The 27,664-nt window shown below is 34.1% G+C and overlaps 1 protein-coding gene across 8 annotated transcripts in view; it reads left to right on the top strand.

Annotated features, from left to right (window-relative positions):
• LOC125049980 (disintegrin and metalloproteinase domain-containing protein 11) overlaps positions 1-27,664 on the top strand; it is a 258,309-nt gene that overhangs the window by 161,140 nt on the left and 69,505 nt on the right. For all 8 annotated transcript variants that reach the window (XM_047649555.1, XM_047649554.1, XM_047649558.1 and 5 more), the window contains exons 6-7: positions 12,305-12,374; positions 22,306-22,452. In XM_047649555.1, the coding sequence (XP_047505511.1) occupies positions 12,305-12,374; positions 22,306-22,452 (217 nt within the window). The remainder of the gene's footprint in view (positions 1-12,304; positions 12,375-22,305; positions 22,453-27,664) is intronic.

Genomic DNA, 27,664 nt, shown 5'->3' with positions numbered 1-27,664 from the left:
ATATTCATGGACTTTTCAAATATATACAGTTTGAGAAAGCTATATTCTACTTAGCTGCTTTTGAGTCAGCATTTTGTTTTTTTTTTGGCAAGAGGCTCATCTTATAGACACTCTCAATGCCAGAGGGCTCGCGAGTGCGTTGCCGGCCTTTTAAGAATTCGTACGCTCTTTTCTTGAAGGACCCTAAGTCGAATTGGATCGGAAATACGTCAGCGGGTAGCTGGTTCCTTAAAAATTAAAAATCAAATTTAATTTACTTACCCAAAATAACGGCGGCTTCATGGCACAAAACTTATCCCTTATATAATTTTGCTGTTCTACCTAATTGTAGTAGTTTCATACAACATAGGTGTTACATTTATTCATATTTATTTCTTGCAAGACAACTTCTTTGCACCATACTTAGCAAAACAAACACATTTAGCATTTATTGCGTCTTCTAACCTCACATAAGCGACTATCCAAGAAACCTTTAAAATCATGCTCACTGAACAAGCAGCTGGCAACTTGTATTTGTGGAGCGCTCGAGAAATGCACAGCACACTAGTTTTTGTTCCCATTTGAATATTGCACGAATTTTGTATGACGCTTGCTTTGTGGTCTATGAAACTTTGTCTCATATACTGAAAATGTATTGAATTTGAAATTGAATGTAAAGAATTCTATATCTTGTATGTCAATAACTGTTTACCAAAGTCTGGGAAATTGTTAACGCATTTATTTTGAAGGAACCTGCTAGTTATCTACACTAATCTTTGAAAGAAGAGAAAACATATCTTTGTTTTCATTGAGTAGGCTCCAAAACTACTGAACCGATTTGAAAGGTTCTGTCACCGCTAGAACCTTACGTTATCCCTGATGAACATAGCCTATAGAATATTTAAAAAAAGGGTTTTTCATGACATTAGGATGTAACCCAAGGTGTGGAAAACACCAATAAAGATTCCTTAATCTCGTACCAACGCTAATAATAGAGCAAAGTAATGTACTACAGTTTTATACAACACATTAATATCTAACAAGTCCGTGATACCATATTATGTCTGACAAAAAATCTTATTTAACATTAATTAATTGAATGCAGGTGGAACTGCAGAACACAGCTAGTTTCATACAAAAGTATTCTTCATATTGACGTATACAAAGCATGGATTTTAAATAAGATTTTCCGTTTTATTCATATTAAAACAACAATATATTATACTTGTGTCTATTCTAGTGTGTCTACTGACATGATGATATCATAGAAAAAAAATAGTGCTGTCGACTGTTGTAAGTATTAATACGTCCATGCATTCAGCTCTGGTACATCCTTTTCCACAAAAATCCTATTAAATTGTTGTTTTTAAAATTTTAAAAGATCCAAATGACAGTCCTTAAAACCTCATGAGAGGAAAAAGTAATCCAAGAGGAGACTCCTTGTCAGGCAATTACAGGCGATTATCCCAAGGCGTCGGGCTAATAAGAAAGGTTTTCCCTTGACAAACGGGTTGGATTATGTCGTGTTTCGGACCGGTATGTAATTAACTTGAGACATTATATTTAGAGATTATTATTTCGTTATTGGAAGAAATATCTTGTTATATGGAACTCAAGTTGCTGGATCTTTAATTAAAATGGATTTCGTTTATTGGAAATTGGTGAAATTTTAGCGATCTTTAAACACTTAATAGGTATGTACTTAATTTATAACAGTATCTCATGACTTATGACCGTATATATAAATTGAAAAAATGCATATAATATATTTTAAATCTTAAAAAAAAGGTATTACATATATTTTTTATAAGGCAAAGCATAGTATCTATTACCATTCTTATGTAAGCAAACAAGATTCTTACTGAATGTGTAAAAACTTGCCAAACTAACCATTAGATTAATCACATAATATAAGTTTCATTTGTACACATTTCTTGTCTTGTAACTTGGGCCACAAAGTACTCAGTATGTCTCGTCATCACAATCGATTGAATGTTCGTACATCCCATGATTAAGTTGTGTGATGGAGGCTTGATAGTGCCTCTATAATATATATTTTAGATTGTATACTATATGCAGAATTCGGGTTTAGTTAAGTATGCATTGACATGTTTAATCAAAATTTTATTCATCGTCCGTTAATATAATTAGAGTTAGGAACTCTGACAGTTTTATTTCTCTTATTTCAAAAAAAAGGTACTTCAAATCAACATTTCCATGGACAGTATGTGACAATGAACGATAGAAATATTTACTTCTAACGACAAGAAGGCAAACGAGACCAAATGCGGACAAAGCAACAAATGAGAACCTGATCAATTACTAGAAAGCACCACCAGAATTATTGAAGATACATTTTATATTGTTTGCATCAGCCATTTAATTTTGACATTAGAATATACTTTTTAATGATTCAAATTAACGTTTACTGCCAGTTCATGTGGGATTGTTGGTTTACGCCTGTAGTTGAAGAAAAGAAGATGAATGAGACATTTATTAAGACAAATTAACGCATTAACAAAGAAAGATAAAACTAAAAATAAAAAAAGATATAGTACGAAGTGTTAATTTGGCCTCACACAGTACGCTCGCTGTAAACACTCTGGCTAGTGTGGACCACGGATTTTCAGTGAAAAGGAACATGAATATAGCTATATATTATTTCTTGCCCCAGGTCTTGGTATCACTTTCAAAATCGCGTAAGCCGATATCATGGAGCATAATAGATCCACTCTTGCCGCGTCATCGCAACCGATTGAATCCACCAACATTACGGGATTAAATTTGTGCCGAAATCTAATCATGGCGAAAGCAACGTTATTTATAGATTCAATTGCTGTGAAATTTAGCTGCCACCTGGAAGATTGCATTAGTCGATCTCATTAGAATCGTATTAGGACTTTGATAGTGTTGCTGGTATTACTGTTGTTCTATTCAAAGTGCATCGTTGTTTTGTATAGACAAAACAAAAATATATTATTCAAGATAAAAGTTCTCGACTTGGTTATCAAAAAATAAATATCGAATTTATTTTACAGTTTATTTTATTTTTGCTCTCAAACGTCACATACGTTAAAATAATGGCAATTAGATATTTATGAATATATGTTATAGATATGTGTGAAAATAACACGAGAACCTAAGAAGGCGCAGCGCCAACAAGATCCATGCAATTTCCTCACAATTAAGTAGCCCGCACTATCGCATTACACAACCCACGAGGGGACTCTTTGTATTGAAGTCGCTTGGGTCCACCAAGCATCCGCGAATATACACTGTAAATACATAATTATTTAGGAATAAAGAAAATAATAATAGCAAATAATTATCACAGCAAACGACTCGGCGATATGTCTCCATGGAATAGCTAAAAATGACCACTGAGTCATTTTTCATCAAAGTTTTATTGTAAATCCGACACAATCTGCCAACAGGACCATCAAACGTGAAACAGGCGTGTATATATTGTTGAATTTACGTGTTGATTAAATTTTAATATTAAAGTTATTTATTATAAAAATGATGTGAATTTAGACAATAAAAAAAACATACATATTTTACATTTCAACGACAGTTTTTCGCATAATATAATATAGAGAAAATGGTATTTATATATAACTAACTGTTTAAAGTCTCAGCTTTAATAAAAAGTATAAAAGGCTATAAGTAGTACTTGAATTCGCTGTTGCAAAAACTAAAACAGATTTTTTAATTAAATAGATTATATCAAAGATGGAGAAAATGGAATAATTTCGTTGAGTAATAAGAAATTAACTGCCTCTTTTGTTGAAGTAATTTGTTTCAAAGTCATTAGAAGGATTTGGTGAAGTACTAGATCGGATTTCAGAACTGGTTCGGTTGCGGTTATAGTTTATATACACTTTTATGGTACTGTTATTTCACATACAATATTTTTGATTATTCTTGAGAAGTGTGTAACTATTGCTTTTAACTTCCTATTAATTAGAACTTCTTTCTATATGCGCATTTAACATTCACTCTCACGGCGAAGGGGAACATCGTGAGGATACCGGCTTGCCTTAGACCCAACGGCGTTTACTAAGGCACAGGAGGCTGATCACCTATATTTTTACTAGATAGATTAACAAATGATCATGAAATAGATATAAAAACTGAGACGCAGACCAAAAATGTTTGTAGCGGCGCTGATTTATTATTATTTTATTTTATTAATAAGAACTAGTTAATTTAATTACACTTTTTAACTAAGCTTTATAACAGCTTTGTTTGCTTGTATCACAACATATGTTACATAATTATAAAAACTGGAAATGGGAAAAAGAAATACACTTCGCAAAGGCGCGGGCCTCCTCTTTTTCATTCTGACAAACCGCTTCTATGATCTTAATCCAATTCTTAAATGTAATACTAGGTAATGTTATATTTGGCGACATGTAGGGTGTGAGGCTTGGACCAAAAACCTACATAAAAATCACGTTCGTGGCCTTTGAGATGTGAACTTATCGTAGAACGCTACGGATCAATAGACAAAAATATAAAGGTTGTTTAAAAAGTGAAACTTGTGTGTACCATCAAGCAGAGAAAAGTCCCATATCTTGGCCACAACCGCTATAACCACCAGAATCGACTTGCAGACTATAAGGATGGGCACAATTGCGGGTAAACGCTAACCAGGTAGGCACAAAATATCTTGGCTGTAGAACAAAAGAGTGTTCAGGGTTCAAATCTGTGAACAACTGTTTAGATTGTCAATAACCAAAAGGTGAGGTTTTGGAGATTGACTGCCGACTTTCAGTGGGAGAGGCACCTCAGGAAAAAGAAGAAAGTTACATTTAAGAGAAAGCAAAGTTTGGCGTAACAGTGCTGATTCTGCTTCTATTCAAATTTTTTTTATTGAAATAATAATTGTATGAACATTTTAAACCGAAAAGATCCTACTAATTAACTATAAACCGGTTTTCAAGCTCTTGCTTCGAGAGTAAAGCACCTCCATGAAAGCTGGCTTTGTTGAAAAACTCAAAGGATTTGAAATGTAAGCAGTATAGAATTTAAAACGTCTTCAGTAGATTTTAATTACAATCTCAGGCGTATCAGAATACGGATTAGTGCCTTTTGATACTGTTATTCTTGATCATGACAAAAATATTTATACATAGGTAGTTTACCGGTCTTATAATAGTTTAATAACAGTAAATTTTTTGTTACATTTTGCAATTAATTTTGATATATTTGTTGTTGGTTGTTCTTGTAGGCTAGAGGTGGGTTTTGGATAATCTTCCACTGAAGTACTTGTTCGTATTTGTTTCTCGCAGATTTAGTTATTTCGAATAATGTGGTAAATATAGTATATATTTAAAGTACCCATAACCGACGAGCATGCATGCTGAATGTCATGAATGTGGATGAAGCGAGAGAGGTATGTCAGGACCGTAGTTGAAATTGTGGTCTCTGATTACCCCTTAAGGAAAAGGCGTGATAATAAATAAAAAAAATATAGATTGTACGTGAAATAGTTATTTTATTTCTTTAGTTTTTGGCCAGTTTGAGGCTCAATTGTAACAATTACCATTTGCATTATTATTACAAGTTCGCGGTCATGGAAAGAAAGGCTTAATTAAATTAAAGCCTCTAAGAAGCTTGGTGTGCTCAGCAAGGCGAGATGGTACTTTCATTCCGGGCCACCGTATGCAACTTTTTAAAGCGAAAATTCGGCCCCCCCATAGTGTACTGTTTTCACCTTAAGGCCCGAGCTCTCCAGTACAAGCTCCAATCGTCAACGATATCCAGTCACTTTGTGAGCGGCATGATCCCATGGCGTTGCGCAGAGATCTTGGGTCTCTCTCATCTTCAACTGTCTTTGTCATGGAGAGTGTTAAGAGGAGTTGTTCGGACCTGCAGCTGAGTTTCATCATCGCACGTCGAGGTAGAATATGAAATTACACTCAAATCACCTGGACGTCTGTCGTTCCTCAACTGATCGTTTTTAAGGCATATTTTGCCACGCACCACCGCTTTGTTGCACCAACTGCCCGTCCAGGTATTATCGAACCAATATGCCTTAGGTTCCTACAAGATAAGAACGTACCAATTATTAAAAGTACGGTAATACACAGCACGCCCTGTGGCATTAAGTGAGCCTCCTGTCCGTTTGCCCCCTGTTGCCATGAACAAATATTTCCAGTATAGGATGTTTTAAAATATTACTGAAATATTTTACCATCAAATAAATTGATCAGAGTATATAGCATTATTTGCATTTTCTAAATAGTTTTAAAACAAAAATTCAATCATGGGTAAGGGATCCAATTTCCTTATCTGGCAGATTATTTTACAAGACGCTCGCCAGAGCTTTTCGTGATCGCCCCCGTGGGAATACTGCACTGAAATTTGTTTACTATATCTCTGTTAAGCTTGTTTATTTAATAGAAATATATTATCAATTTATACGTAATATATATGTATATTATTTCCGTCAATTAATAAATTCACCACCGAGATAGAACGCGTTCAATTATCGCAAATTCACCACAATTTAAGCTTGCATAATGTCGGAATAATCTTATTAATATTTAAATAAAATATCGTTTTATTATATTCTTAGTACTTTTGACATATTTTGTCATTTCGGGGGTGTATTTTATTTATTTATTTAAAAATGTCACCCAGATATTCTTTCTTAAACAGTGAAATAAGTTGTAACTGATCGATCTTCTTGCCCATCCATTACTTGGTTAACAGGGAAGCCAACTTCACACCTCAGTGGCGTAGTTGTTAACTAATATGACTTCGGGGCACAAGTCGTAAGACCCCGGCGTTGCATGCGCCCATGGGCGGCGGTTAGTACATTATTCAAAACCTGTTTTGATAATCTGCTTGAACAGGAGGCAACTCCTGTCCCAAAAAAATACATATTGCGTTTGTCTCGAATCGATTCCCGGCATAAGACATATGTGTTTAAAAAACTACCCTAAACCCAATAGGGCAAATAGGCCATTAGGCAGCAAAGACCATCAACTTAAGAATAAGCTAAGTAAGTTTAGTTCATAATTTGGTGCTCCAAAGTTGTAGAACTAAACTTTATTTTTAAATTTTTTTAATAAGGATGTTTATTTCTGATAAAAATGTTGCATTCAAAATTCACACAAAAGCTTTATAAGGAATAATTGAACAGTATGTTTAACATTAATCCATGACGTCATATCTGTGCCAACATTTGTTTATGTACCACATAGTTAGGTGTCGAATATTGGGCCAGCTTGCCGGCTTTCACGCTTGGGTGGCTTACACCCGGTGACAATCTGCCCTCGCAATAACAATATGGCTTTGACATAAGATATAGTGCAACCTATTGGTAAATTTACCATCCAATTGGATATCCGGAGATAAAGGCTGATGTGATGATGCAACGGCCGTTCTATAACAAGTCAAGATAAATTGTGCAATTTTGGTAATGCTTTGAATTTAAGAAAACAAAATTTCAAGATCTGGATATCCATAGTTGCTCCCCTCACACTTTAAAATACATTTTCCCTTAGTTTTAATTTTTCTTTATTATTTTCGTGTTTGTTATGTTTGCCTATAAGTATTTGTGGCATTAAATATTGTATTTTATTTTTCTTGTAGCAATCAGTGTGCCGAGAATGGCAAGGTTTTATTAATAAATATTATTATTAATTACCCTTATTTCTGACACCTCGTTTAATATATTATATAAACATTTGTTTTAGTTACATGACCTAACTTAATCTAATACATCAGATGTTCCGGTTTTGGTGATCAGCGTGTCCTGTGACACATAGGCTTCTTCCAGCTGCTTTTCTAATATTAGCTCTTCTTGTTCAAGTACTGCCTCCTATTCTCTTTCTCTGTCTTCCTCTTTTCCTTTCTCCATCTCGTGGTTGCCATTCTGTAATAATTTGTCTCCATTTCAACCTCCTATCTCTCGACAGGTTGATAAATAAAGAAATGAGATCTAAATATCATAAGCAACATCCGTAAATGAATCACAACGTAAAGGTGTAGAACAACCTGATGTTTTTACGTATAGTTTGTAATGTAACTATATATTTTTATGGGACAGGAAGTATCACTTGGATTTAAATGCTTATTACCACCCATGGACACTGCAAAATCAGCAGGCTTGCCGCATTGCTGACCATGCCTCGTTCTACTCTTGTAGGCTCCTAAGTTGTATTTGGAAATTTCTGATTGGCAGTTGGTTTTAATGTGAATGGGCGTGTCAAGAAGTGTCTTAAAATTTCTCTGTCGTGGAACGCCAGACGAGGTGAGCGTGGAATTTATACGTATGGTTATTATAAGTGTTGTCTGAATTACTTACAACGCCCTAAAGGATTCATCATTGCCTCCGCAATAACATGAATGCTTAACCTCAACTTACAAGCTCTCTATTTGATCTCCAAGGTTCTCAAACAAAAACATCTTACAAATAAGATTACAGATCAAAGTACTCTGGTGACGTGTTCGCGTGACCGCTCTTCAAACAGTCCCTAAGTTCTTCCAGACGACTGGATTCAGAGCAAATACGAGCCACGGATCCGGAATTAAACGGTCGCCTTGTTAGTTTAACACCTTTTCTGTATATTTGTATTTTTGAATCATTCAAGTGTGGAAGAGTAATGTTTTATTAGCTAGTTCGTCTACTATATAAAAATACCTATTACAAACTCAAACTCAAAATAACTTTATTCATATAGGTAAAAATTAATTCTAAATTTACATTTACTACCAGTTCGCAAGTCAAGGGCGTATAGCGGGGATGAAGAACTGGCAAGAAACTTTCCGCCACTCGTTTTATTCGCTAAGTTTTGAGTAATACAAATTGTTTGAACTGGAGCAAATCAATACCAAGGATTAGGATCATTTAAATATTTGTCAAATTTATAAAAAGCTTTATTGATAAATTTACTATATATACTTAAAAAAAAATGCACGAGTAAAATAATAGCTGTAAAAAATTGAATTTGGAATTCCTTACCAAAGAGGAGTTATTTGCGGTCAATTCAGTTTACTAATAATAATACCTAAAAATAATAACGTTATTTAAAATTAAAAATAAAATTGCAAATACTTAAAGTTGGCTAAAATTGTAAGTAAAAAGTCAACATTCTAGTAAACCGTGACCTAATTCCTAAGAAAATAATTTGAAACGTAATAAAATTCATGAGAAAAGTTCTCCCAATTAACTAGTTTTATTGTACGTTTGAATTTTGAATAATTGACACGAAAAATTATGTTGAATTAAAACGCTATTCAATTTCAGTAAGTATTTTTTTTATTATGTAACAAATAGCAAATGTCCTAAGAGATTGTATTTCTGCAAGTGTTTAAGATTACTAGTGACTTTGCTGACACTACGCCATACATTAAGTCATGTTGGTTTCATGAGCAACTAATTACGTTTTATTATTATTATTATTTTTTCATGTATTCTTTATTAGTTTAGTTTGTTTTTTGTTCCTGATAAGTTTCCTTTTCTAAACAATTAAATGTAATACATGTATTTTTGCACTTCTTGCCTTTCTTATGTAATTTAATACTTTTTTTTTTCTCACAGTGGTTGCCTGGAAGAGATCGCTCGAAAGCGATAAGGCCGCCAGTTGCTCTCCTTTTTATTTAATTATGTCAATTGTACTATATTAATGTATATGCAACGAAGTGTCAATAAATAAATAATAATTATACACATGGCTTCAGGGTACTCACGCTAGGCTACAAAATACTATGGAAGTAAGATAAATAACGACTAGTGGTTTGGAGTTTCATATCTTATTGAAATAAAGATAGTAGTTTTTTATATTCCTGTGTTTTTTTTTAGATTTAACTGTTTGGTAGAAGTTTTTCATGTAAATTTAAATCGTACTTATTCTAAATGTTTAAAAAATTTAGTTTGTAAATAAGAAAGTATTGAAATAAAAATAATATATTAGTTAAAAATTAAATAAATCAGTGGCGCTACAATCTTTTTAGGTCTAGGACTCAGATTTCTTTATCTGTCCCATTATCATTTGTCAATCGAATAGGCAAGTAGGTGATCAGCCTCGTGTGCCTGACACACGCCATCGACTTTTGGGTCTAGGGCAAGCCAGTTTCCTCACGATGTTTTCCTTCTTCTTTCAAGCGAATGTTAAATGCGCACGTAGAAAGAAAGTCTTGTGCACAGTCGGGGATCGAACCTGCGATCTCAGGGATAGAGACGCACGCCACTAGGCTAAATATATTAGATATTTTTGTATTTATTATTATATATCTATCTGTATTTCGGATATTTTTATACAATTTTATTTAAAAACAAATTTATATGTAACCTCAAACGAAATAAATTTAATTCGACAATATTCTACTATAAATACACAGTTACCTACCTAGGTATAAATCATATGTAGTCTTAATCATCGCACTAATTGGATAAATCCAGTGCAAAAATGCGTCTTTATTCAAAATAATAGGCCATTCGACGTCTTTACAAGTTGAGATCTTAATGCCTTAATTATACATGTACTGAAACAACAAGTATTATCCAAACTGTAAAGCTAATTTGAAAACGTGTCACGCGTGAAGATTATATGATAATGTCCTTATTTGGGTTCTTGAAATTACAACTTGTTTATAACAATAATTATTGTTAATTTATTCCCAAACAAATATTCCCAGATAAAACAAAAAGTTTAATAGACACCTGATATGGTGGTATTTGATGATAAATTGGGACATATGATTTCTGCGTGTGAGATGGTGCCGCGAGAATCATATATTTTAGTTAGTTTTTTTATGTAATAGTAGGCAAACGGGCCAGAGGTTCATCTGATGTTAAGTGATACCGCATGGGCGGACATTTACATTGCTAGAAGGCTTACAAGTGCGTTGTCGTTTAAGAATTGGCACACTCTTTTTTGGAAGGACCCTAAGTCGAATTGGTTCGGAAATACTTCAGTGGGCAGCTGGTTCCACATAGTGGTGGTGCGCAGCAAAAACTGCCTTGAAAAACGCTCAGTTGTGGAACGACGGACGTCGAGGTGATACGGATGGTATGCTTATGAAAACGCCATGAAATAAGCTGTATTACAGATGATAGAACAATTTGTAAATTTATTTGAGAACATTGAGAATCTTGACGTGTGTGGGTTGTGATAAACGGCAATCTACGATGTATAAGTCATTGCAACGTTCCTTCCTAGAAGCATAGACTACGGCATACCATATCAACCGCAAACCTTCTGTATAAGTAAATTGTTTAATAATTTTACATTTACCCAAGTATTATCACTTTCGTATAACGTTTACCAAGAAAAATTATTGACGGAATATGTTTACGACGAAATCCCACAGAGATTATCGAGGACCCTTACGATGGGTATGCTAATTTCCTCATGGAAATTTATGCCTGCACCGAAGGGCTCGAAGATACAATAAAATATAGTATACCGGCTTTGAGGAGTGCCTTTTTGGTTAAAATAATGTGCTTACCATAAGTGGTTCTTGGAAATTTGGTGTTTTCTGAACCTATAATTGCCATGGAAACGTAAAGAATTTTAAAGCTATCTTTAACTACTACGAACTTTAAACTGTTCTGTATCACCATATGGGGCATGGCTATCTCGAGCAGCCATTTTTGTGTCTGTTTCATTTTCAGAATTATAAATTTTATATCTTGTTAATTAACGCTCCTAACAAATGAGAATCAATAAAATAAAAGACAATCGTAATTTAAAGCATACAACGAGCATTAAATGAATAAATATAGCCTTTATTGACAATCTTGTTAAGTTACATTTTATCTTTCTACTTAGTTATTAACAAAATTTAGTTAAAGTAAATGTAAATATTATCTTATTATTTCCTATTAGACACCGGTTTCTTGATCGGCTTGCTTTTCAGCATAGGCCTCCCCAAGTCTTCTCCACAAAGATCTATCTCTTGCTTTCCTCGCCTTTTTAATATCTTCTTCTCATCTACGATGTTGTCTACCTTTACTTCTCGTTTTATGCTTAGGGCACCATTCCATAACTTCTTTGGTCCATTTTTCCGTATTACTTCTTATCAAATGCCCAGCACATTTCCATTTTGGTTGTTTGATTCGGTATTTTATGTCTATAATTTTAGTTTGTTTCCTTATTGTTGTTAATCGAACTTTGTCTTTTAGTTTTATGTTAAGTATACTTCTTTCCATTCGGTTTTGACAAGTTTCTAGCGATTCAATATTTTTGTTTGTACAACGAGCATTAAACGAGTCCCAATAACATTATTGGGTCCCAATTACATACATATCTACAATAGCTATTTGTGGTTTAAAATATCATTAATACAATTAAAATATTTTTTACAGGCAACTTCTGGCGCCAAACCTCCGTCAAACCATCTACCATCCAAATGGAGCTGAAAGTGAGATAAGAACGGTAAGTACAGAATAATATTTAATTAAATAATTACAATCACTTAAATACGCAGTGTTGGCCTAGTGGCTTCAGCGAGCGGCTCTTATCCCTGAGATCGCAGGTTCAAACCCTGCTATGCACCAACTTTCTGTCTATGTGCGCATTTAACATTCGCTCAAAGGGTGAAAGAACACATCGTGAGGAAATCGGCTTTCCTTAGAGCCAAAAAGTTGACGGCGTGTGTCAGGCACAGAAGGCTGATCACCAACTTGCCTATTTGATTGACAAATGATCATGAAACAGATGCAGAAATCTAAGGAAGATCTTAAAAAAGGTTTTAGTGATACTGGTTTTTTTAAAACGTTACGATTATGTCATGTATAAACGAATAAGTAAGAAAATCCTTCAAAAATCAGTAGCAACAAACCTGGATTTTCGGCAATGATGTCTTAAAACACTAACATACGCCGTCGATTTATGGTCTAACGCAAGCTGGTTTCCTCAGTTGTTTAATGAATATTTCTTAGTTATTATTTAGTACTCTAAGGCAAATAAATAAACATATACTCACACAAATAGCAAATATCATTCAAAGTGCAAACGAAAAGCTTAGACGGGCTTCAAAAGGAAAATCTCTATTTAGAATTGTATATGTGCTGTGCGGCCAGAGGTGCAAAATACACAATAACCTTCCGTAATCGCTCTCAACTGCAATTTGTCCAAACTTTGACCAGTCTCTAACTTGCACTCGATAAACTAGAGATTTATTCGACAGATAGTATTTGTCGTAGATTAACTAGTATTAGAGAGAAAATGGATGTAAGTTTAGCGCGAGAAATTGTAGATTTCTAGGAATATAGCGCAAGTAGTGTGAGTTGTTTTATGTTATTATTATGTGAGCCATACTTTATTAGAAGCAATATGTTTTGTGAGCTGGCATAATGTAGGTTTAATTTAAAACTAACCTAATTTACTAAAAAGGATTTTTAACATAAGAAAGTGTCCAATAACACTACTTACAGTCTTTATTAAAGGAAACGCACTCTGTTCTTGTGTCCTATTTAAGCACTTACCACTGTTTTCACCTTTTAAATCTTTTCACTAGGCCCGTGGTCTCAATAAGTTGAATAGCCTCAACATTCACGTATTGGTGGAGCCTACGTTCGAGTGCTCCAGCAATCTTTGTATCATTGTGGTGACGTCCTCTACATTACGGACCCAATGGAGGTAGTCATGCGAATGTGTGGTACATACCAGAGAATTTATATACAAAATTAAACAAGTTATAATAGGTATAGATTTAAATGTCATAATTATCACAAAAACAAAAAATACAAAATTCCACCCGGACCACCTCGACATCCGTCGTTATTCGTCCTTCAAAGAGCGTACCAATTCTTGAAAGGCTGGCTACGCACTCGCGAGCCCTCTGGTATTAAGTGTCCATGGGCGTCGGTATCATTTAACATAAAATAAGCCTCCTGCCCGTTTGCCTGTACTATAAAAAAAATAAACTTATTAAATTTTTTTACGCAAACAAACTATTATTAGCCTTGTCGCTATTTCTAGGCACGATCTTTTGAAATAGGGTGTAATTGGCTGATTCTACGTCTTTATATTGATCTATAATTGTAAATAAAATTATCGCTAAAATCAGTATGAAAGCGTTTCAAATGCTTTGAGAAATCTGTCATTAAAATATATTTGTTAAGGTTAATCTTACAAGTTTAGTAGTACTTTACGTATATTTAAAACAAAACATAGGTTTCAATTACTAAGCGCACAACTTATAACATTGTTGCCAATAGATTTTTCTGTTAACACTTACTTGTAGCGACACCTACAATTTGCGCTTTGGTCACGCATGACGTCATTGGTGCGATGACGTCATACCCTGAAATGCGCTAACGAAGATATTCCGGCCGCTATTATATGAAACTTCTGGACCTCAACCACGGGGTTACTTCGCACTGCACGTACTCCAGTGAGCTTCCGTCCTGCCCTTCAGGCGATTGACCACCCAGCGACGGCCCAAGTCGAGGTCCGAGTTTCGCAGGAGACGCCCTTCCGCTAGTTGTGGGAAAATGCCCATTTCGCAAAAATAGCCCGAGCTGAGGTGTAAAGGCCCTTAAAGTCAACAGTGAGATTCCATTAAAAAAAAACAGCCACAGGGGCCATCCAATCAGTGGTTAGTCCTTCCTTTAAGTTGGAAGAACAGTACACCATCCTTCCTCATCTGATTCAACAAAATCTACAAGCTATGGCTTAAAAGATCAGCAACTTGACAAAAAAGAAACAATGATGAAACTTATGTAATATGAAACCAAGGAGGTTTTATTTCTCCTGGATTATTATAATAAAGTTTCCATAGAATCTATACGAACTTTTGTTAGTTTCACTCCTTGATTGACGCTTGGCACCAATCTTTCTTACTGAAATTCTGAATGGGACATTTCAGTAATATTTATTCAAATTCGACATTTCTCAATGTGAAGATGGAATCTGTACTTGTTTATAAAGGAAAATTAATCGGTCTAAGAATGTTTTAGATTTTAATTGAGTTTCGACAGTTTGAACAATTTATCAGCGAATATTGTATAAGCCGATAACTCAGATTGCTCTCCAATCAAATTAAATTATTTCTATTATTCACAACGAACTTATCCATGAAAATCGGTGTCTTAAGTTTTGTTTAATTTTGAATTAATTAGATGTATCAAGGGTTAATGTAATCTTCCAAGTAGTTTAGGTTTATTTTATTTATTGTATACATAATCTAAAAGAACAAAAAGAAGTATACAACAGTGTTGTAGAAATACAAACTGGACACCGTTTTTCTGTCCATCAGGACGTCGAACAGATTTAACACTTATATACTAAAGGCTTAAAATTATAATCATTATAACGTCACAATCCCATATAAATATCGACTGTCCATAGGTAAAGAGGTTAATTCTCATTAAAAACATACATGTCGCTTACTTATACTTATTTTTTTATATTTAATAGTTAAAGCCGTAATTTAATATCAGTAAAAATTTGTTTTAATTGTAATCATAAATGTGAGAGTACCCTTGTTTAGTTTCGAATAATTTCTCAATTAGTATATTAGTTTTTTGATCAGCGTAGTAATAAGTACATTGTAATAATAATCATTTTTAGTTGTTAAAGTTATAAAACCATACTGGTACATAGGTGGCGGTTGCTGTAGGGATTTTCATATTTAATATGTTAAAAACTGTTTGTTTGTTTGAAGCTGGGTGTCAACTGGCTTTAGTTACGTAGCTTAAAATTAGGGTAGTGGGTGACATATTGGACATTATCGGAAACGAGAAAGTTATATGACAATTTAGAAGTGTGGAAAAAACTAAAGGGCTTATATTGGCTTCTAGTATGTTATGATTGTTAACATTTGGTTTACGCTTCTAATAATTAACTAAAATATATATGTAACTTAACTAATATCAGATCACAGAAATCGTGTTCCAATATGAAAAAATCATACTTGTAAAGTAATTTTCTCAAAGAAAATCATGAACAGTGAAGACCAAAGAAAATTTTCTAAATTACTATCTATTTCCGCACAAATATCCGGAGTCGCCGGATTAACGGCCTTACGGCGGCTGTAACACATTGCTCGAAGGGTCGCAGCCCAAAACTCTGTTCAAGCGACAGCGATAGCGGAACGCATTGTAGGGGGTAAACGCTCGCGAAACACTTTAATTGTATTTTGACTTACCACTCCGCCGGTTTTGGCAGTGTTGGCCTAATTGATTCAGCGTGCGACTCTCATCCCTGAGGTCGTAGGTTCGATACGGCTATACACCAATGGACTTTCTTTCTAAGTGCGCAATGCGCATTTAACATTCTCTCGTACGAAGGAAAACATCGTGAGGAAACCGACATGTCTAAGACCCAAAAAGTCAATGATGTGTGTCAGGCACATAAGATCACCTACATGCTGATTTATAATTGATCATGAAACAGATTCAGAAATCTGAGGCCCAGACCTAAAAAGGTTGTAACGCCACTGATTTATTTTTGATTTCGCTGGTTTGAAAAGTAACCCAACACAGTTATTCCTTCGTTCATGAGACTTCACTCTAGCTTATTAGTCGACTAAAGCTATAAGGAATACTACTACTACTATTATACAGTCTTAAGCAGTAACCAAATGGACTTGTCCCAGAAACAAGGGCAAAAAAATGGACTGGAAAAAGTTGGAGGAGGCCTTCTACCGGACAGGGGCCGCATTAGAGTAGTGAAATTGTCATTTATATCTATTTTTGTTAAATGTATGTCAATAAGATGTGGATGAATAAAGGCTTTAAATAAGATGGGAATTGAAAAAGAATCTGTTTGGATTGTTGTTGGCTATGTGAATCTTGATATATTTTATAACAATCTTACAACTTACAACTTAAGAACTTATAAATAAATAAAGCATGTGTGTATACTTATGTACTCGCGTTAGAAGTTGTATTTCTTTGGCGTAACAAGATAAAAATCTTTTCAAAATTTTATCTTTCGCCTTATTCTACGTTTGTAGAAAAAAACGACAATAAAAAAAAGGTATTTAATACATTTAAAGTTTTATTATAACGCATTATCTAGATACTTAAATAAAGTTTATTTAAATATCACAAAAATAATATTTCTACATAATTAAAGAAATTGACAATTTTCATTTTAAAATGTTGCCTATGCTAACTTAGAGTGTCGGTTTTTTGTGATGGTGTGCGGGTGTTGGTTTTTTGTGACGGTTTGCGCGCGCATCGTACAAATTTACGTATGAAGTAAAACTTCAAATAATATCTACTCCCTAATTAGATATAGTAATTCAAAGCTGAAAGCCAGCACAACTGCTAAAGGCACAATAAATTCGTTCTAGTATCACAAAGCTGGTCCAAATCGCGTTCGCTCTTCGTACTAAACACATCCTAAGGGTGTCACTATGCAAACGTTAACGTTCGGACGTCATAAAACGATCCGTACCGGTGCTTCAGTGAACTCACCCTGAAGATACGCTGGCACGCAATTTTCTTGACCTCCATTGACCGTGTTTGCGTGAACGGGTTTAATTGGACCATTTTTGGGCCGAACCGTGAGTTACGTAAGCTATTTCGTGATAGTAAACACTGTTGTTTATGGAAATATATATTCAGAGACAGATTTTTTCTATTACAGTAATAGCTATTACTCGATTTTGATACCTCCAGCTATTTTTTAAAGTTCTATAATACTTTCTTTGTGAACGATATATCTATAGGCTTTCCAACTTCTTCATACAACAAGAAAAAGACGCGTAAAGAGAACTTAACCTTTTGAGTTAATAAATCTAGTGTAGTGAGTAAAGTGCAAGTGCGGTATCTCGGACACACGAACATAGTGTCAAAACATTAAAGAACACTATGACTGTTAATGAACATTACTTTAGTTTTAGCTATTCACTAGTATTGTAGAAAATTAAGTCAACAAATTATTACTTAGCAGTCATAATTTTTTAACGACAATTTTGAAAATGTTGCAGATTCCTTAACATTTTTTGTTTAACATAGTATACTTAAAAAAACTTTTGCCGCTTTAAAACTTGCATATGAATTGCATTATTTATAATTATAAAAAAGTTTAGGTTCAATGTTTCTTGTTTTGTTTATATTATGTAACTAGTTTGGTATTTATATTAATAAGTTTTCTATTGTATTAGTATTAAGTTACCGTAAAAATAGGAAATAAATAAATAAAATTATAAATAGTACACCTAAATGAACGTTGTATTACATTCTAAACTGATTTGTAATCATGAAAACAGTGTAAAATCATGAGATTTTTCCAAGCACACACTCGGCTAAATTAAACAAGGTGGGAAGAAAATTGAAAGCAATCTAAACTTCCTTCAATCCAATTTGAATTTCCTTCGGCCCCTTCGATACAGGGATGGCTTAACACGATACGACCTCCATCGAACGTTTGCCAATCACTTTCATTTTCAATTTATTTTAAGGGAATTTATTAAAATCTCATTAACACAAAAAACCGAGGTCAGTACTTTGTTTAGTGTATAGTAATTTAATTTTTTTTATTATTTATATTAAGTTTCAAAATACTTTACAAAATCTTTCATATATAACCTAACTGTACTTTATTTTACTCTATATTAACCACTCGCGTACAATAATAGAATATAAGCGAAATAATGAAATGTTAATTGCTATGTAATGAATGAATGCAATGTAACAGTTGAGGAGAGTGCCTACGTGTATACTCTCGGAGCGTAACTCCGACGATTTAGGAAATCGTCACGCTTATAAAACTAAGAAAGCCTGAGTGATCTAAATGTACAGCCTTGGCGATTGAACGTTTAAACAGTTTAATTAGAAATAAAGTAGTATATCGTGATAGTTCGGTAGAAATTGTATTTTTTAAAACAGTTTACTGTCTAATTTGTAATACATGCTTTTTTTATTAATTTTTTTTGAGGGTTGCATTATTTCAAACGTATAACTTTTGATAATTTTGATTGATACCAACTTGCGTCGCATATAAAATCAATAGACGCTATATTTTTTTTGTTTCTAGACCTGCCCTTTACAATTTTTACCATAGCGTAACAAACATACAGAAAAATTCCATTAGTACACAACCACCCCTGCTCTCAGAATGTTCCAGTCTTAGCCTAGTAACGCTCTCAGCAAAATATAAATACAACAAGAACCACGCAGTCGTACGTCTAGTTAGGAATAATTTGATAAATGCTCCCTATCAAAGAGCAGCCGCAAAGAATCTTTAACTCGGGACATTTACCGATCCATAATTTTTCTCCAACGTTGCGTCCTATAATTAAATTTTCAAGAAGTAGGGGAGGTGATCTTAAAAAGATTCATGCGTAAAAATCGGCCCCCAGACCGCCCTCGTTTAGGAGACTGGATTAATAGACGTCAAACGCAATAATATTATCGCCTGGTAGAAATATACTTTTCGTTTGAATTTTATAGATATATAAGGAGCTTGTTTGCGTAAAAGTTTTTATTCTAGGTTTCAAACGTTTCATAATATATTTTTATTTCGTAAACCTACAGCTAACATATATTATATACAACAAAAAACAATCACACTAAAATATAGCCAGATATGGAAAACATAATATTTACTAAAAGGTTCAAAGATTTACAAAAGGAAAAAATCAATAAAAATATTAAATACATGTAACTAAGTAATAGCTTATTCGGTTGTGGTAGTGAAATGGTTGCAGCTCCTTACAAACATTGTGTAAAACAAAAAACTTGGCGATTAAAAAGAGTGGCGGAGAGTTTATTGCAAGTTCTTCTGTTCCGTTGTACGCCCTTGATTTGAGAACTGGCAGTAAATGTAAAATTAGAAGCATTTAATATGTATTTCTTTTTTGACGTTCATAAGTGTACATTGTGTTACCTATATGAATAAACGATTTTGACTTTGACTTTATGTTGTGTGATGGTGTGAAAGTGAGGGTGTGTATGTGGGGTGCACTCATGATGCAGGAGACTGAGCGCTATGAATATTCTTAATACATTTTTACTTAATATTCCGCGATAGCTTAAACAAGTCAAGCTTGAACTGCTTTTACAAATTATTATCTTCCAGTTTTCAATAACCGTTGTAGAAACGACATAAAATTACTTACTAGGAATTGGGAAAATACACAAAAAAATACTAAAATGGTATTACGGGCGAAATATTCCATCCGCATCCTTTTGAGGAACGAATGAATGAGTCTTTTCGATTTAGAAGCTCATTCGGTCCCATTCCTTTCGTTCGCGAGTGAAAAGAAACAACGTAATTGCAACCGCGGCTTTCACCTCGGTCCACTAAACTAGAGGTTCTGTTGCGTAAGCGGGTAATTATGGGTAATAATAAATTAGTGCGTCGTTGCGACAGGATATTAATATGGAAAATGTTTCATCATCGCACGTCGAAGCAGAATACGAAATTCCATGACTATCACCACGACGTCCGACGTTCCACAACTGAGTCTTTTTAAGGCAGTTTTGCCACGCACCACCACTATGTGGACCCATCTGCACACTAAATTATTTCTGAACCAATACGACTTAGAGGCTTTCAATAAGAGACGTATTAATTCTTAAAAAACTGGCAAGCCTGGCACTGTCCAAAGAGGTTATCACTTATCATCAGATGAGCCTACTGCCTGTTTGCCCCCTGTTCAATATAAAAAGTACAGTACCTAAAACGTTGTCAATTAAATATTTCATGCTGTAAGAACTTCATTGCAAAAATATCTGCCATGTCACAATACCTATTATGAAGCAAAAATGTCACCTTATTTCTCAGACGTCAAGTGTTCTATAATGTAAAAATAAATTATTATTTTAATAATATAGTTCAACATTGAGCTTATATGAGTGAAATTAGACAGTAGAAGTGAAACTTTAAAGAAAGAAAAACCTACCAGAATTTTTCACAAAACCAAAATTTGCAATTTCAAATAAAAAAGTAGAATGTAGTCTTGAAGTTTTATTCGCTTTTTTAATAGCCACTAACGGCTCGCAAGAACTGTATGACAAATTAGGATATCTGGCGAAGCAAGAAATTGTTTTGCTGAATTTCTTTTTTCAATATGTATTGCATTGAAAAATTGGAAAATAAAAACATAGCTATCGCGGAATCGCCTGCATCATGAGCACACCATCACACAACAAAGCCGAATTAGGTATTACTTAGTTAGTAAATGAATTTAATAATTTTATAGATTTTTCCCTTATGTAAATATTTGAACCTTTTTGTATTATGTAACCATCTTAGGGTATATGTTCAGTATAATTTTTTTTTGTATATAGTTTATGTTAGCTTTAGGATTAAAATAAATAAATAAATAGCTCTATTTTTGGTAATATAGTAGCGTAAATTAAAAATCTTTCACTCATTATACATTACACTTTATTCTGTAGACTACAGGAATGATGTTATGTTATTCAAGTTATTCTATAGTCTCCTCCCTTGAAGAGTTTAATATGTGCGCAATTAACGCTTGCTTCTTCGGTAAATGTATATAACGTCATAACTTACATCCAAAAGTCCAAAAGATTATTTGAACGTTCAAATAAAAAAAAACAATCTGTCGTGAGCCGTTAACCACTGCACCAGACTTTTTAGTTCTCGTTGCAGATAGTTAATTACTACTATGTACCAATATAAGAGCAGTGTTGGCCAAGTGGCTTTAGCGTGCCATTCTCATCCCTGTGATCGCAGGTTCGATACCCGACTGTGCACGAATGGATTTTCTGTCTATGTGCACATTTATCATTCGCTCGAACGGTCAAGGAAAACATCGTGAGGATTCCAACTTACCTTGCCCAAAAAGTCGAAGGCGTGTGTCAAGTACAAAAGGCTAATCACCTTCTTGCCTATTAGATTGACAATTGATCATGAAACAGACAAAGAAATCTGAAACCCTAGGTCTAAAAAGGCTGTAGCGCCACCAACGTACCAATATAACCATTAACCATATCAGTTATATATATATATACACTAACAAACTCACTAGAAAAGTATTTTGTTTTACAAACCATTCTTCCCCTTAATAGAGACTGTAAGTGATATTGGACACTTTCTTATGTTAAATATACTTTTTAGTAAATTAGGTTAGACTTGAATTACTTATTAGTCTTAAGTTACGCTAGATTGTAATGTTCCATGATGTCTTAGTGAAGAGACAATGATTAAAAAAATATATAAACCTTGTCGTTGTATACATACGTTTTAATTGCTTTGTTTTGTTCCATTATGTCTAAGTAATTGTATGTCTTATGTTTGCACTTCTTGCGGTAAAATTATTTAATTTATTTCCTAACAGTTGCCTGGAAGAGGTCATATGAAACCCATAAGTTTATAGCGATGAGCTTTATATAATTATTTTAATTGTATAAGTAATAAATGACTGTACCTTTTTCAGGAAATCGAACACTGCTACTATCACGGGACAGTTAAGGACTATCCCGGTGCTTCGGCCGCATTCCACACATGTAATGGTGTGTCGGGAGTCATCCACATCGGGAATGAGACGTTCGTCATACATCCCTTCTACGGCGGTGATCTCTCGGTCAGTTGCATGTTCTATACCTAAATTAAGTTACGAGGGCAGCAAGGGCGTTTCGATGTTCTTGTTACACCCTCCCTCGCGAGGGGGGTGTTTGGGCCCGTTTGGGGCGTATACCCACTTCGGGTGGTGCGGTACGGGGCCGAGCTTTTAGTGCTTGCTGCAGCGTGCGAGAAGACAGAGGGCTCGACTCGCAGAGTGCAAAACGTGCGTCTTGACTTAACAAAAAGAGCAAATTGGACATGGAGGCTTTAATACCTTAGATAAAGCGATGTTAACGACGAAATATACTTTATTTTTTATATATTGTTAGACTTCTTACTGGCAGGATGGCCAAGAGAACAAAATATTTTCAGACTCATTTATACTTAACAATTTTGATGTCAATCTCTAATCGTTCCCCAGATAATGCCGCTCCCAACCTAAGAGGTTCTAGTCTTCTTGCCAACCTAGTCCCTCATTTAACCAATTAACGCCCGAGAGAACGCCGTCATTTTCCCGCGTACTACTCGAGAAAAATCAACCAATCGTCACTTGACTTACTCGACTTAAAGTCCTATGTCCCCCAAGTGGGCATAGGGAATCCAACTGTTTTCTAACCAGACTGAACGGTCTTAGGCAGCTCTTTCAATTTCACTCCACGTCATTCCAGCTTTCTTTGAATTCCATAGCGCGTGACTCTGCCCCAACCAATCCCCGGCTGTGCACCAATGGACTTTATTTCTATGTGCGCATTTAGCATTCGCTCGAACGGTGAAGGAAAACATATTGAGGAAACCGGCAAGCCTTAACCCCAAAAAGTCGACGGCGTGTGAGATCGGCAGATCACCTACTTGCCTATGAGATTGATAAATTATAATAAAACAGATTCAGAAATCTGAAGTTCAGACCTACAAAGGCTGTATAGCATTACTGATTTTTTTTTTAATTTATTAATTGGCATATGTTTTTACACCTAAGTTTTTCAATTGAGGCCTATTACATCTTAAACAATAGATAGAGTAATTACATACATTCAAATCAAAATCATTTGTTCATTTAGGTAACCAATGTACGCTTATCAACTTTAAAAAGAAGTACATGTTAAATGCTAATTGCTTCTAATTTTACATTTACTGCCAGTTCTCGAATAAAGGGCGTGGAATGGAAGAGAAGAACTGGCAATAAACCCTCCACCAGTCTTTTTAATCGCCAACTTTATTTTTACACAATTTTCGTAACCACTGAACCATGTTCCACATGACATCTAAAGTAATTATTAAATTAAAAACAAAGATTTGTCCTCTATCAGCAGGAGGCATGGTGAAATAGAAGCACGCACCTACATTCTAGTGGGAACAACACGCAATACAATACATAATCGAAATAACTAACATCAATGAATATCAACCTAACAACGAAATAAACACGTAATCATTATTTCCAAATAAAACGACACCAAAGCATTCAAATGAAGCCCAAACTCAAATACTTTTATGAGAACCACAACCTCAAACATTTCATGTGCATCAAATGGCGGCATCGTAATTACAGTGCATGCCATGTTACAGGTCAGAGAATCCTAAACAAAGCAACGAACGGCCAGAATTCCGATTTGACCGCGACATGTTTCATTATCACTAATTAATAATAGCGATAACAGTGGTCGCTAGGGATCGCCGTGATTGGCAAGTTAACGGGCAATTTAACTAATTTCCGCTATTCAATATACATGAAGATTTCAATTTGATCGAACCATGGTTAACTATTCATTTTGGTACTTCAAGTTAAATGGCTTTTTAGTGGTAGGGTTCTACAATTTAATTACATTTAAATATGATTTACATTTAAATATATAGATCTTATAACTAATAACATAACAAACAGCTTGTGAAATCAGCCAGTGTACAAACAAATTTTATGATACGAAGTATATTATAGAACAAGTTTAAATATGGTTTAAAGCATTATTGTGTCAAATATATAACAATAAAACGCGTTTAATCTTATAAAATCAAGTTAAAAAATCGCATGAAATAATTATTAAACAACACGACAAAAATTTTTAACAGGTATTAAAAACTAATTTAAAAGAAATATTAACTTTGTTTAAAATAAATATGATACTAAAAATAATAATATTATTATTATGATACACAGAGATCATTAAGCCAAAATTCAACAACCCATAAAAAATTAGATAATACATAATCTTATGTATTCTAACAAGGTCCCTTGATACAAACTGTTGCAGACCCGTATCTGTCACGAGCTCCGACATTTATCAAGACCTTCCTTATATACAACATATCATCAATTTACTTTCACTCCAAGCGTATGAAACAATTTACTAAATAGCGTAGTAAATAATGATACTACACGAGTATGATACACAAATTTGTAAATTGCTATTCTTCAAACTTCTCAAACATTTCACATGACTAAGTTTTACCACAGAATTTCTGCAAAATGACGATCAAGTATAATAATAAAAGCCATTTATTTTAGATACCTTAAATTTAAATACATTTATATATCTTCCATCTTATTTTTTCTAGATATCTGTGTGTCCTTTTTTAGCAAAGCCCTCCTCCAAATCTCTATCTATCCACCTTCTAAATGTAACCACTATGGAACCAGCTGCCCACAAAAGTATTTCCGAACCAATTTGACTTAGGGTCCCTCAAGAAAAGAGCGTACCAATTCTTGATAAGCCGGCTACGCACTTGCGAGCCTTCTGGCATTGTGAGTGTCCATGGGCGGCGGTATCACTTAGCATCAGGTGAGCCACCTGCCCGTTTGCCTCCTATTACATTAAAATAAAAAAATTGTGTTCCTCTTTTGTGTTTATTGTACCTTGGGCACCATCTTAATACTTTCTTGCTCCACTTTTCTGTTCCTTTTGGCATGTATTCCCATTTCCACTTCCACTTAAGTTGATATGTTCAAGTTCAACGCGTAAATTAAGTTTAAGTATATTTGTTAAATCAGTTAGAAATAAATGCTCCTAATTTTACTATAACTGTCAGTTGTCAAATCAAGGCGTTGAACGAGAAAAAACAAACCAATCTTTTTAATCGCCAAGTTTTTTTGTTTATCTTTTAAATTTTTATCATAAAAAAAAATTTTTTTTTTTCTATGCGTAAAACGGTCTTTATTGAGACATCATTTATTGCACTGGCTATATATTTTCTTTTTTTAAATTTTGCTTACTAAACTTTTTATAATCGCTGCGCACCCACTTAATACCAACTCAGAGTAATTTGTTTGCTAAGCAAAATAATCTACCATTACATATTACTTTAATGGGTAACTATTTACATAACACACAAAACAATACATACACATAGAAAAGTATTTTTTACAGTATAGGAACTGACATGAATCAAACTTGTCAGATCAACGGACAATGAAAAACGTCTGTTTATCTATACAGTTTATTAATTATTTTCATTTGGTGTCATCATATAGAGGTATTAGGCCCAAAACAAAATCTAAAAACGCAAAAATTCGAATATTAATGAATCTTGTGTCTTTGGTATTTTCTATCCATAGATATACTTTTGTACCGAGAATTACAGCTCATCTTACCAGCTCCCTTTCAAAGAATAGGCTTAATAATAGTATGTGGGGGAATGTGGGGAATGTTGGGGCCATTGACAATCAAGTCGACGTTACAAAGGATCCTCTCTAAATACATTCAGTGTAATTCAATCAACGCATCCAGCAAACATAATTACATCTCACTCGACTCTTAATTAACTGTAATCATTATGTAATGAGTTTTACGGCGCAGGCGCGTGTAACTGAAGCCTTCATAAATAGTCCTTAGAAGGCATGGGTTGCTTGCCAAACAGGCTTTGAGCTCTTCATAGATTTTCTGTCGGCTTTAGTGGGAATTGTTTGTGGTTCATTTAAAACAATTAGAAACTGTTAATGAATACATATATTATTGTTTTTTACGTTTGTTTCTCATAGTTTCAATAGCTCTCACCCCGTACTCTGAGTGACAAACAATAGATTGAATCCCTAACAATACATCTTGGATAAGATGAATAAAAAACACTGTTCACATATCTGACTGATCCTTCTTCCAGATCAGTCCTACCTTTCTTTTCTTTTTTGCGACTGAGGCGCATACCAGCTGCTGTGGTCTCTGGCAGAATGACCAGCGCTGTGGAACATTCTGCTCCTAAGCGTAATGCTGAAATGGCGTGGCTAAATGGTTAATGCTGCACAGCACACACGCATTACACACTTGAAACCGAATGAGAAAAGGAAAAAAAAAATTTTTTATATCTCTCATTAAATTTTTTCTTTGATTATTGTTATTTTGTGTGTTTATGTGTGTGTTTTTGTTAGTAATAAATGTTATATCTATGTCTATACGTATATACTGTGATACTGTTCTTTGGCTTTAAAGTTTTTTGTAACTGTAAAAAAATTAAGTAAATCTCCATGAAATCGTGACAAACTTAAATATGTTCTGCTTCTATAATGCTTATATGAAGTAGCAGTAGAACCATAAGAATACACACAGCATAGGACAAGTTGAGAAGATGTTGTGTAAGATTGATAGTGATATAAAATAAAATGTTTTGAATTAGTGAACATTATAATACACAAAAGTAAATACCTTGTATTATGTGTTGTACGAAGTAGACCACATATGTTTTATGCTGCTACAACGATACTGCATCGGCGATGTTATAAATCATTTCCGTAATAATGTCACGCGAACGCCTCGTAAGATAAATTTGGCGTCACACAAAGGACTCGCAGAGTAGGACTGACTATTATTTTAAGAGGAACCTCGAAGTAGCATTAATCAAGGCTAGAACCGACTGGAAAACTTTGTCTTTGGCGGAACGCGAAAACAGAAAGTTGAAATGTATGATTAGCATCTGAAAAGGTTTCGCTTGTCATTTTTTAGCTTTGAGCTTTCTTAGGAATTGAAGAACTCGAACGACGAGACTCGAAATATAATGTTTATTTCTAATCTAACATTCTAAATGATGATAAAAATTATTTATTGTTCAATCGCACTAGAGTAATAATAATTACACCCCATTTATTTCTTGAAACGTTCAACCAAAATTATAAAAGATACACTCACTTAAAATTTTATACAAAAATTATATATATTAAATATTTTATTCCTATATATACTATTAAAGAGCTATACTCTTATATTATCCTACAACGGGCTCTATCTCGATCTCTATCTTGAGCATTT

The sequence above is a fragment of the Pieris napi genome, chromosome 5, assembly GCF_905475465.1.
Source record: "Pieris napi chromosome 5, ilPieNapi1.2, whole genome shotgun sequence".
Taxonomy (NCBI): domain Eukaryota; kingdom Metazoa; phylum Arthropoda; class Insecta; order Lepidoptera; family Pieridae; genus Pieris; species Pieris napi.
The sequence above is the reverse complement of the archived record's forward strand: the minus strand, read 5'-3'. Positions and strand labels throughout refer to the sequence as shown.